General features: G+C 42.9%; 1 protein-coding gene across 1 annotated transcript in view; it reads left to right on the top strand.

The window, feature by feature from the left end:
- Nucleotides 1–12,354, top strand: part of CCPG1 (cell cycle progression 1) — a 60,310-nt gene that overhangs the window by 40,560 nt on the left and 7,396 nt on the right. The window contains exons 8-9 of the mRNA XM_068275488.1: nt 2,950–3,075; nt 7,572–8,947. Of these exons, the coding sequence (XP_068131589.1) occupies nt 2,950–3,075; nt 7,572–8,947 (1,502 nt within the window). The remainder of the gene's footprint in view (nt 1–2,949; nt 3,076–7,571; nt 8,948–12,354) is intronic.

The following is a 12,354-nucleotide window of genomic DNA, read 5'->3' as shown; positions in this document are numbered from 1 at the left end:
GCACACTGTCATTTTAGAACACTTGGGTATCGATAGTATTCCTTTAAAGGAAATCCTGGAAAAAAAATATTCTAAACCAGGTGCGTCTTCTTTAAGTTGCAGGGGCGTCTTCTGGAGTGTGCCCCCACCTCAAGTTAATAGAGAACCCCCTTATGCACACACACACACACACACACACGTGTGTGTTATACACATTATACACAAATACCATACGTGTGCACACATCTCACACGCATACATACTGCATGTGTACACACACACACACACGCACACTACATGTGCACACATCATACACAAATAATATACATGTGCATACATCACTCAAAAAAAAAAACATCTGTCTATGTACACACACGCAAGCACACTGCATATACAGACACAGTTTTCACCTCCCAGCAGTCTGTCTCTGCTACTGCTTGTCCTGGGGAGGAAGGGCGAACTGCTGTAAATTCCTCTCTCCTCTGAAGTCCATTCTCAGCACAGAATGAAGGGAAGAGCCAGAAAGGAGTCTTCAGGAGGGTATAATTACATCAGACACAGCCTGTTCTGGAGCCATTTTGAACTCTAAATAGCTTGGTGTCACCCCCTCTTCTGCTGACACCTGGTTTGGTCTGCATGCTGCTCCAAATGTAAAAGTTCACTGACCGAGCCTCAGTATCAAGTAGAGGCACATAGGACTGTTGAATAGCTTAGTGACGCTTCCTCTTCACATACAGAAAGTTGAAGCTCTTATACAGTATATGGAGTGCTCCAGGCTAATCGATGACTTACCCTACATGTAGATCAGTTTGAACATTATTAAAGTTTTTTGCTTTACCACCAGATGCTCCTGATTTGGACATGTTGTGGTTTGACAGATTTGCTTTTCAAAATTTCTGTTACCTGCCAGAATCCCTAATCCAATTGAGGCTCATGTAATCATTGCAGATGGGCAGTAAATATAGGCATAGTCCACAGCACACAATCCGGTTCCAGATGGAGTTTCTTTAGTGCAGAATCTGCAATAACTGCTAAAGCTGTATCACCTCCAGTAGTAGTTACCCAGCTCACCCTTAGCTAAATGTTAACTCATTACACATGGGAACTTTGCAGTCCTGCGTGATATGTACCATTTATCTTGGTGTTCTGCCACTTCATAGAAAGTAATGTAATTTTTGGCAGTCATTGTCCCTAAGTTTTACATTTCAAATGTTTTATCCATAAAGGTAGTCCGCATTTAAAGTGGACCCAAATCAAAATTCAATAATTAACATAACATTTCAATGTGGAATCGTGAATTATTATTTTTTGTAGGTACAACTACTATACAGGCTATCAAAATTGCTGAAAAATTGAATGTGTTTGCATTTTCCTGCAGTTATTATGGGCTTGCGTTTTTAAAGATGGTGGTAGTCTGAATTTGATGTAGCAACCCACTTATGAAAAATGTGTGAGGTGTAGCTAGGTAGTATTGTTGTTTTTTTCTATTTAAAATGCTGTGAGTGCAATATGGTCAAATGTGTTTTTTGCTTGGTTCCTCTTTAAAGAGGAGCTGTTAGGTATAAGGTCTCAGAGAAAATAAACACATATATCAGTAGCTAAAGATTGGCTGTACTTACATTACATATGCATTTCACTGTCCACGTTTGGATTTCACAGAATTTGTATATAGTATATGCAGAGATAGATGCTCCTGACAGCTCATGGCAGGCTCCATGTTTTTCTGTCAAATGTGTCGTCATGTCCTGCCTGCTTCCTGATCACAGATAAGCTTGTACTAAATAACACAGTGTGCAGTGAATATTAATGAGCCATGTGGCTAGGAACAATAGCTGACTCCTGCAGTGTAGTCTGCCCGAGATTTATCAGTGCTACGCGATTACAAGCTGCTGTAAGGTCTCATTAGCAGCCGAGGGGAGAGCCCCAGAATGCTTTGCAGTAATATGCGGCTTGCGTCTTCTTAAGAATAACAGACTTGCTGATAAGCACACATCAAAGGTAACTGAGATTTTTATCTTCACTAATTGCTTTTGGGCTTCCTTCTAAACTGTTTAACACAGGAGAATAGAGGTTTAAATTAGCTTCTGCAGCCTGACAGTTACTCTTTAAAGACATCTGTTCGTCCAGATGTTCTAAAATTTGAAAAGTGCTATACATTTCCAAACAAAACTGATATCAGAATTGATTTGCTCCCAACATTGCAGTACAATTGCAAGTTATTTACATTTAGCTAAGGGACATCATGCACTCATCAATTTATCCAGCTAACTTGAGTACTTTGATGGAATCTGCCAGGAATCTATTGCTTCCAGTATGCTCAGTCGACACAGTTCTGATTGATTTTGGTCAGTTTATCAAACAAAAGGGTTATGTGGAATACTGGAAATTCTGTCAAGTGAGCAGGAAGTAAACTTGGGGTACTGCATCGAGGAGCATAATGCTAGTGATTTAATCAACTCGTGATCAGATTTCTGCTGGGATTTGGTCAAGACTGGACAAGATTGTTGAGTACGGTTTCAATTGATTGAAATCTGTACCACCTCAGTCACTCATCAAAGTTTATTATTCACAAAGTTAAATCATAGCGCTGTGTGGCAGCGACAGTCTGCTGTTTCTGCCCTTTCTCAAGCTTGGTGATTCGAAAGAGAGCAGAACCCCGAAACAGCAGACTGTTAGCTGCCATACAACACTATGTTTAACTTTGTAACTTTGTAAATAATAAACTTTGATGACTGACTGAGGTGGTGTAGACTTCAATCTAGACTGTAGACTGAGTGTTTGGATCCTGGTGGTACCCAGGTGGAAAGTCCTGCACACCTCACCCCTTCAGTGCGTTCTAGCCAACAGTGCAGTTCCACAAACCGTACTATTGAGCACTATCACCCCTTTGCTTACCTTGTCTGTTTGTTAGCAGATTTTTTTATGCTAGCCATAAACTAATAAGTGCAGTTACATTAATTATTTTAAAAGGAAGTGGTTGACCAGCTTACGGAAAATATGGAAGATAGAGAAGACCTGGTACTATCTCTTGAAGGTCTGATGGATAAAATTGCCAAAGAAAACCAGATGCTCAAGCAAAAACATACTGAGATAAAGGTAATGTTAGTGGCATTTTAAGGAAAGTAAATAGATAAATATGGTCCTGGATATTTTGATTATCAATGTAGCATCTGATACAACCTTCATGTTGGTAATGTAGTTCACCTTTACTTTCATTGAATAATTCCTTCTGGGTTCTATACATCTGACTGTTGTATACTTTGGTCTAGGTCATGTTCTTTCTGTTCTAGTTGTATAAGTGAAGGAGTTAGAACACTGGAGATCCCTACCACTGAGATTGTTTCCTTACTTCATTATTTATTTCTGGGAACTGTATCTAGGGGGCGGCACTGAATTATTCACCAAGGAGCGCATGAAGAATTTATCTTGGTTCTTAAAGCAGTGGCTATGATTTTCATGTGTGTTTGACAGAGCACATACTAGAAACAGAACAATCTATTCTGTCTGTGCAAAGGGCAAGATTATCAATGCAAGTGATATGAATTGGATCCTATATCAGGAGAATGTGACATATTTTATGTAGTTTTATTTTAAGTTTTTTCTTTAGAGTTATTTTAGGATATTAATTTAGCAGGGAATTGAATACAATTTTCCTTTGCATTTTGAATTAGAGCGTGGTAAATCAAATGTTTTAATTTAGAACATATTTATTAAATATATAACAAGGGTCCTGGTCTCGATGCCCCCAAAGCGTAGTATGTAAATAGTTTATTCTGCCCATAATTGTGTGGGTTTTCTATGGGTACTCTTGGTTCCTGCTACATTCCCAAAAACAAATAGTTTTATAGGCTCTTACCCAAAGTTGGTTTAACAATTCGATAAGGATATTAGATTTGCAAACAAACCGAAGGTCGGTACAGGTAAATGCAATCACACACCAATGTCTGAGACTTGACCTTTTATGTATCTAGAGTGAACAATGTAAAACACTTTGTGCTTGTCAGGTGGATAAGCTCAAAACCTAACTGGGCACACAATTTTTCATGGCGTTTAAAAATACTGAATCCTTTTTGAGCTCAATAGTGCCTCAATGATACTCTCAGGTCGCTATACAGTGAGGGGTCTTAGCTGATTCCCCCCTCCCCCCCCCCCTGCAGGATATGCACCATAAGGGACTAGGTGTCCTGCAGAGTGTAGATATCCCCACTGCAGAGGTGAGCTCAAATGCGAGGAACACTTATAGGTTCAGCACAGTATACATTGAAGATTGGTGTATCAGGTGCAAGTTTGCTGGCTGTTTACTTTAGTTACTCATTTGAAGGAAAAGAAGTAGAAAGATGTATTTTGTAGTACTGTATAAGTAGGAAAACTTGAGGCTCACGATATATACATCAAAATAAGATCTACCGCATTTTTCGGAATATAAGACGCATCTAGGTTTAGAGGACATAAACCAGGGGAAAAAATATATATATACTAAACCTGGTGCGTCCATGTTCCAGGAGTGTCTTCCAGATGTTCTTTCCCAATAATTGCCCTCCTGTGTCCCCACGTATCGTCCTGTGTCCCCTTCTGTCCACCATGTGTCCCTTTATGTCCCCCTGTTTGTCCCACTGTGTCCACCTTCACCCAATCCTGACTTCCTATGTCCCCTCCTGCTCCCCGTGTCCTTTCCTGCCCCCCCCTCCTTGTCCCCTCCTGGCCCCGTTTCCTTTCCTGGTTCCCCAGTATCCTCTCCTGTTCCCCTGTGTTGCCTCCTGGTCCCCGCAATGCCGCCTCTGCTCCCCTATGTAAAAATAATTAGTGGCAGAGCAGCTCACCTTATCCGGTGATTCCAGCGGCGATCAGCAGACAAGTCATCTTCTCTGCGGTTCCACCTAATGAGGGCTTCTGCTGATCGCATCATCAGCAGAAGCCTTCACTAGGGGAAGCCGCACGGAAAAGGAGAGGTCTGCTCTTGCCGCAAGAATCGCCAGATGAGGTGAGCTGATCTGCCGCTAATTATTTTTACACGGGAGAGGAGGATGCATTCAGAGGCCGGAAGATCACACATAGGGGGACAAGGCAGGGGGACAAGGCAGGGAGACCCCAGTGTCGCAGCGGGTTGGCGTTTGTATCAGCGGGTGATCCTGTGTCGGGGACTCCCTGTCTTTGGAATATAAGATGCTGGTACTTTTTCTCCCCATTTTTAGGGAGAAAAAGTGCGTTTTATATTCTGAAAAAAATACAGTAATTATAAAACATTGCATGGGTAAAAAATATATTTTAATCTTGGGTAGTATTGAAAATGATTCAACCTTCTTTTTAATGGTGTCTATGTAGGAGGAAGTAAGTGAAAACTCAGCAGCAAATACTACGATTAATAATGCAGTATTCTCAAGCTTGCAAATTATGTTAGATAACCATTTACAGTGGAATCTCATAGTAAACTTTTGGCTATAGTAAACTCAGCTCCAAGGTCTCAACCATACGCCAGTATGAATATGCAATGTCTGACCAATCCTGATATAGTACATTTCTTGCTCAATTTATGTAACAGTTGTAGCATGTGACACAGATATCAGTGTCTGCATGCATTTTTCTCAATTTCATGATAACAGTTCAGTTATTTTGGAAAACAGAATATTTGAGCCAATTATTCAGAATATAATTTATATATGTCTCCAACACTCTTTAATTAATTTTTTTTACAATATCAGAGTAAGGCTAGATCCTCACTATACTAGATGAATAACAGCGCGTTTACCTCGTATTACCATTGTGCATCCATTCCACCACTGCCCTCATCGTTCAGGTCCTTCTCCACTCGGCTCCACTGCAAGGAAAAGGGGCTGGTATATAGATTGAAGTCTGGGCAGAAGCAGGCTCCCATTGGATTGTAAAAGATCAATGGGAATCCTCCCTCAAACCAGGGAGGATTCTCGTTGGTCCACTGCTTGTGAACTAATGAGTCCTCACTGGGGAGGGAAGATTTCCATTGGTCTTTTGCAATCCATTGGGAATCTGATGCTTCTGCCCAGGAGACGATCTGTATACTGGCGTTTGTCTTGTTCAGTGGCAAACAGCAGTGGAGGACCCGAGATAAACAAAGACAGGTGAGTAGAGCAGGAACGCTTGGGACAAACAGCCTAGTGTGAACGGACACTGTCCATTCCTATAGGTTTTTACTGACTTTGTGGACATCTGTGGTGTCTGTAAAAATGGCACACGTTGGGATTGTGCATTCCTATACCCAGAACAGATCAAGCGGATCCTATACTCCAAATAGGATGGGTTTACAAGTGTGTTCCTGTGGTCTGTGAAGTGGACAAAGATGTCTATTTTCACAGCAAGTGTGAACTGGCTCTTAGACTTGCTTTGAAAAAAAATTCTAGTTGCAAGTTTATACTCTTTATTTCATTTTAAACATAGCCATTAAAATTATACTTGTCTTTACCAGTAGCTTGTATATCACAGTATGTGTGATTTCTGTGTGCTTGTTTTGTAAGCGATTTTTATTTCAGAAAGTGGACATCTCCTTTAACTGTCTTTAGAATTTTTAATGTACTGTAGCTACAGTCTTTGTTGAAAGCCCAACTTACGAATGCCCAATTTACAAACGACTCGCCAATACGATCGGGCCTGTTCTGTAGGAACAAGTGAAAACTTTTTTTTTTTCCAAAAAGACCTTTATATTTTTTGAGAAATTGATTTTTAAAAAATTCAAAGGCAGAATGTTTTTTAAACTTGGTAAAATTACATTTTGCTGCGGTACACTATACTGTATTTGGAGTTCTGCATACACATTTTAAAGAACAACTGAAGTGAAAGGTATCTGGAGGCTTCCATATTTATTTCCTTTTAAAGAATACCAGTTGCCTGGCAGCCCTGCTAGTCTGTTTGGCCTTCGTAGTGTCTGGTTCACACCAGAAACCAGCATACAGCTAATCTTCTCAGATCTGACAATAATGTCAGAAACCACTAATATGCTGCATGCTTGTTTAGGGTCTATGGATAAAAGTATTAGAGGCAGAGGTTCAACAGGCTGGCAGGTAACTGGTATTGCTTAAAAGGAAATAAATATGGCAGCCTCCATCTCCCTCTCACTTCAGTTGTCCTTTAAAGCAAACCTGTGATCCAGCCCTGGGACCCTCTGGAAGTTTGTGTGAGTTACATGTCATTAACTCAATTTTAAAAATCGTAATTACGTATAACCGTAATTGCGAACGTTCATCCAAATTGTTAGCATGTGAAATTGGCTCACTAGGAGGCACAAAGGGGTCAGGAGGGCAGAAGTGGTACAGAGGGACACAGAGGTATAGGTGGCACAGAGGGGGACACTGAGGGAACGTGGGAACAGAGGTGACCAAGAGGGGGACACTGAAGGCCCGGTGGGGGTGGGAGGAGAGATGCACAGAGGAAGTACAGGGGGCAGAAATTGCACAGTGTTCCAACTTAAGAATGGATTCACGTTAAGAATGAACCTACAGTCCCTATCTCGTTTGTTAATTGGGGACTACCTGTACTATAGTTTCTACAACATGCAGATTATCTTTATATAGTATGCCACAGACAGATATTAAGTTTGTTTCCTTTTTCATTTTATATTGAAGTTGGAGACGAATGACCTTGCAACCAGTTTAAAAACCACAGTGAGACAAAACATAAATCTTGCGCATGAAAATCAACATCTTAGGGATTCTTTGGAGAAAGAAGAGCAAGCTTTATCTTCTCTGAAAGAAGAGCTTAGAAAACTGAGAGAGCAGATTAGAAACTTGGAAGAGAAAGGAAGGTATGAGACGATGCAGTCAGAAAACCAGAAGCTAAAAGAACATTTGAAAGAGGAACGACAAAAGATCCGCAGTTTCCGAACACAGAAAGAAACTCTCTTAACAGAAGCCCAGTATCTGAGGAAAGAACTTGATAATGAAAGGCAAATTACAGACTCTCTGAAGATGGAACTTGAGGAGATAAGCAATAGGAGATCATCATCTGATTCAACACATGATGCTGTCAAGAGCAATCAAGAAATTGAACATTTGAGGAGCCGTCTTTCTGAGTTAGAAAAGAAACTTAACTTTGAGCAACAGAGGTCAGATTTGTGGGAACGACTTTACATTGAAGCTAAGGAGCAAAATGAAAAACTAGATGGTGGAAATTCACAAGCTCATCAAGAATCAGACCAGTCTAATAAAGGAAAAACAAAGACCAATCAAAAAAAGAGAGGAAAAGATACATTTTTTAATTCAGTGAAAGACACATTTGATGCCATGAAGAACTCCACCAAAGAGTTTGTGAGACATCATAAGGAAAAGATCAAACAAGCAAAAGAAGCTGTGAAGGAGAATTTGAAAAAGTTCTCAGATTCAGTGAAAACAACTTTCAGGCACTTTAAGGACTCCACCAGAAACATGTTTGACAAAAATCGCTACAGGAAATATGCTGAAAGAAGAAGGGAGGATACCAAGGAAGCACAAACTGTGCGTCGAGAGTACAGGCCAGATACTGAGAAGAATTATCCCAGTAAAGCAGCATTCACTCATCACAAAGGCTCTCAGGGTGATCATGAGACACAGGAGTTTGAAGATTCATCTACCCACACGCTAAATGACAATGAAAAGATCCATAAACAAAAGGGTTGTTCTGGTGTTTTTGAATGTGCTCATCAAGAATCAATAAGTCTATTCAATAAGGTTCTGGATCCTGTGAGAATAGAAGAATTCCATGACTTGATGCAAGTATATTTACAAGAACAAGTTGATGATTTCCGACATTGGCAGGAACTAGAGCAATTTATTAATAAGTTCTTTCATGAAGGGATTTTCATCCATGATCAAATGCTTTTCACTGATTTTGTGAACGATGTTGAGGACTACCTTGAAGATATGAAGGAATATCAGACTAACACTGGTGGTGTGTTTGAAGACCTTGATGAATTTGTTTATAGACACTTCTTTGGGAATGCCTATTCTACGCCATATGGACCAAGGTTGGTTTGTGTTGATTATTTAAAATGTATCCTGTTAATTCTTTAAAGGTGTTCAGTGTTTACCCTAGAAAATGTTGTTTTTTTTTCATCTGCGTGGCATGAAAAAGTAGCCAGGTGGTGTGGGATGAGACCTTTTCCCTATGCAGTATTCCCCAGTCTAGTGATCTCCGTTAGTCTAGCAGTCCACTCTCCCCTATACAGAGTTCCCTTGCAGTTTCGTAGGTTCCCTTCTCCTATACCAGTGATGGCTAACCTTGACACTCCAGCTGTGGTGGAACTACAAGTCCCATGAGGCATTGCAATACTTGACAGCTCTAAGCATAGCTCGGGGAGGCAGAGGCATGATGGGATTTGTAGTTTTGTCAAAGCTGGAGTGCCAAGGTTAGCCATCAGTGTCTTATACAGTCTTCCCTACCAGTCTAGTGGCCCTCCCTCCCTCCCTAAACAGTGTTCCCTGTTAATCTAGTAGTCCCCTCCCTGCCCTATATAGTTCCCTAGCATCTAGTGGCTTCCCTCCCTCCTCGGTACAATTCCCTTGTGTCTAGTGGCCTCCTCACTACCCTATACCGTTACCTGGAAGTCTACTGCCCCCCACCGAATACAGCAGTTCCCTGGTGTCTAGTGGACACCCCCCCCCCCTCCCCTAAATAGTTATCTGGCATATAGTGGCTTCTTCCCTCCCCTGTAAAGTTCCCTGTGCAGCCGCATGGTGGCTACTGCCCCCTTTCCCTACACAGTTCCCTATGCCAAGTCCCCTCCCCCCTATAAAGTTCCCTGGTGTCTAGCGCCTCTTCTCCCCTTTACAGTTCCTAGGTGTCAAGTGGTCCTTCCAAAGATGCAGAGACTGGCGCGGGAGTGATGGTAGGTAAGTAATTCACAGCACAGTCGATGTGGTATGAACTGAACTTAAGCCGCATCACCCGGGCTGTCTATTTTAGCAGACTCTTGAGTTTGTGATCCTTCTGCCACCATTCACCCTGCATTCTTCCGCTGATGCTCTGCTGCAGCTGCTCACTCTGCAGTCTCTCACCTACGTTAACAGGCTGGACAGAAAACTAGGAGTTTTTCTTCATGTGTAAAATGTTAGGCTGCATTACCAAAATAAGAGCAACATAACACAAAAAAGACTTAAAGGACTACTGTAGAGGGCTAGAAGGAAAAAGAATTGAACTTACCCAGGGCTTTTAATGGTACCCTGCAGACGTCCTGTGCCCGGTTCACTTCTTGGATTTCCGACTTAAGTTTGAAAACCACTGCGCCTGGGCGGCCATATTCTCGCTCCCGCTGACGTCACCAGGAGTGTACTGTGCAGGCGCAGACTGTACTGGGCCTGCACAGTGCACTTCTGGTTACGTTGGAGGAAGGGCATGGCTGTGCAGGTGCAGTGGTTTTCCGACTTTAAAGTTGCAAATTCCGGAAGTGATCCAGAGGCGGGGACTGGAGTATCAGTGACTGGCTGCGTGAGCACAGGATGTCTGCGGGGGACCATTAGAAGCCCCAGGTAAGTTCTCCAAATCTGGCAAACAGTATTGATTTTACTGACAAAGGGGTTGATTCACTAATGGCTGGTAATATTGCAAAGTGCAGATGGCAAAGGCCAGTATTACCTGTACTTACAGGAGAAGACTACCACACATTATGCAAGTAGAGCAACTCACAATTCATGGGTGTATGCTTGAACCCAGTGCTTGTAAGTAATGCAGGTAAGTGTCCTCATAATGTTTATACCCTTTAAACTGGTTTTTTTTCAGGCAAGAAAACAAAAAAACATTTTACAAACTCGGCCCTCCTAGGCACACTTTAAAGAGGAACTGTAACGACAAAACGGCCCCTGGGGGGTACTCACCTCGGGTGGGGGAAGCCTCAGGATCCTAATGAGGCTTCCCACGCCGTCCTGCGTCCCTCGGGGGTCTCGCTGTAGCCCTCCGTGCAGCGGTGACGCAATATTTACCTTCCTGGCTCCTGCGCAGGCGCTCTGATGCCTCTCGGCGCCGAAGTAGGCGGAAATACCCGATCGCCGTCGGGTCTGCTCTACTGCGCAGGCGCAAGTTTCCGGCGCCTGCGCAGTAGAGCGGACCCGACGGAGATCGGGTATTTCCGTCTATTTCCGTGCCGAAAGTCGCCACAGCGCCCCCGCTGGAGCCAGCAAAGGTAAATATTGAACTGACAGTCGGCACAGTCGCCGGCTGTTCGGAGGGCTGCGGCGAGACCCCCGTGGGACAGAGGACGGCGTGGGAAGCCTCATTAGGATCCGGAGGCTTCCCCCACCCGAGGTGAGTACCCCCCAGGGGAGGTTTTTGTTGTTACAGAGTCTCTTTAAATATCCTTCATTGTATAAGGAAATAACATATTCAAGAGGTGTTGCCTATAACACAGTATCTCACAAAAGTTAGTTATTGTAAATAATTTATTACTGTATATCTTTCATAGGACAATGCTGATGATATGGAATTTTGAAGTATTCAATGTACAGCTTGTATAACCGTGTAATTAAAATGACTCAACACAGCCATTAATGTTTAAACTGTTGGTAACAAAAGTGACCCCTAAATGAAGAATGCCTCAATTCTGCCCCAGTGTGCATTTTCCCTCCCCAAGGTCATGCTACCTGTTAGTGTTATAAGGTATGAATGGGCAGCAGGTGTGTTAAATTTAGTGTTATTGCTCTCATACTGGTCACTGGAAGTTTAACATGGTACCTTAAGGCAGAGAACTCACTGAGGAGCTTAAAAAAAATGCTCTACATAAAGATGGCCTAGGCTGTAAGAAGATTACGAATACCCTGAAGCAGAGCTGCAGCACGGTGGCCAAGACCATACAGCATTTTTATTGGACAGATTACTTTCAGAACAGGCCTCACCGTGGTTGACCAAGTAAGCGGAATGTGGTGTTTTGCAAACAACCATATGGGTGCTGGCAGCATTGCTGCAGAGGTTTAAGGGGTGGGGTTCACCTCTTAGTGCCAAGACCATAAGCTGCACACTGCTTCAAATTGGTCTGTCTGGCTGTTGTCCCAAAAGGAAGCCTCTTTTAAAGATAATGCACAAGAAAGCCAGCAAGCAGACTAAGGATATGGATTACTGGGACCATATCCTGTGATCTGATGAGATCAAGATACATTCTGTTAAGATGGTATTAAAGGGAAGGTTCAGGGAGGGTGGAGAAAAAATAAAAATCAATTTCCACTTACCTGGGGCTTCCTCCAGCCCGTGGCAGGCAGGAGGTGCCCTCGCCGCCGCTCCGCAGGCTCCCGGTGGCTGACCCGACCTGGCCAGGCCGGCTGCCAGGTCGGGCTCTTCTGCGCTCCAAGTCCTGGCACTTCTGCGTCCCACGCCGGCGCTCTGACGTCATCGGACGTCCGCCGGGCTGTACTGCGCATGCGCAGAACTACTGGGCTTTCTTCTGGA

This window comes from Hyperolius riggenbachi, chromosome 3, assembly GCF_040937935.1.
Source record: "Hyperolius riggenbachi isolate aHypRig1 chromosome 3, aHypRig1.pri, whole genome shotgun sequence".
NCBI classification, from domain to species: domain Eukaryota; kingdom Metazoa; phylum Chordata; class Amphibia; order Anura; family Hyperoliidae; genus Hyperolius; species Hyperolius riggenbachi.
This window is presented reverse-complemented; position numbering and strand designations above follow the sequence as displayed.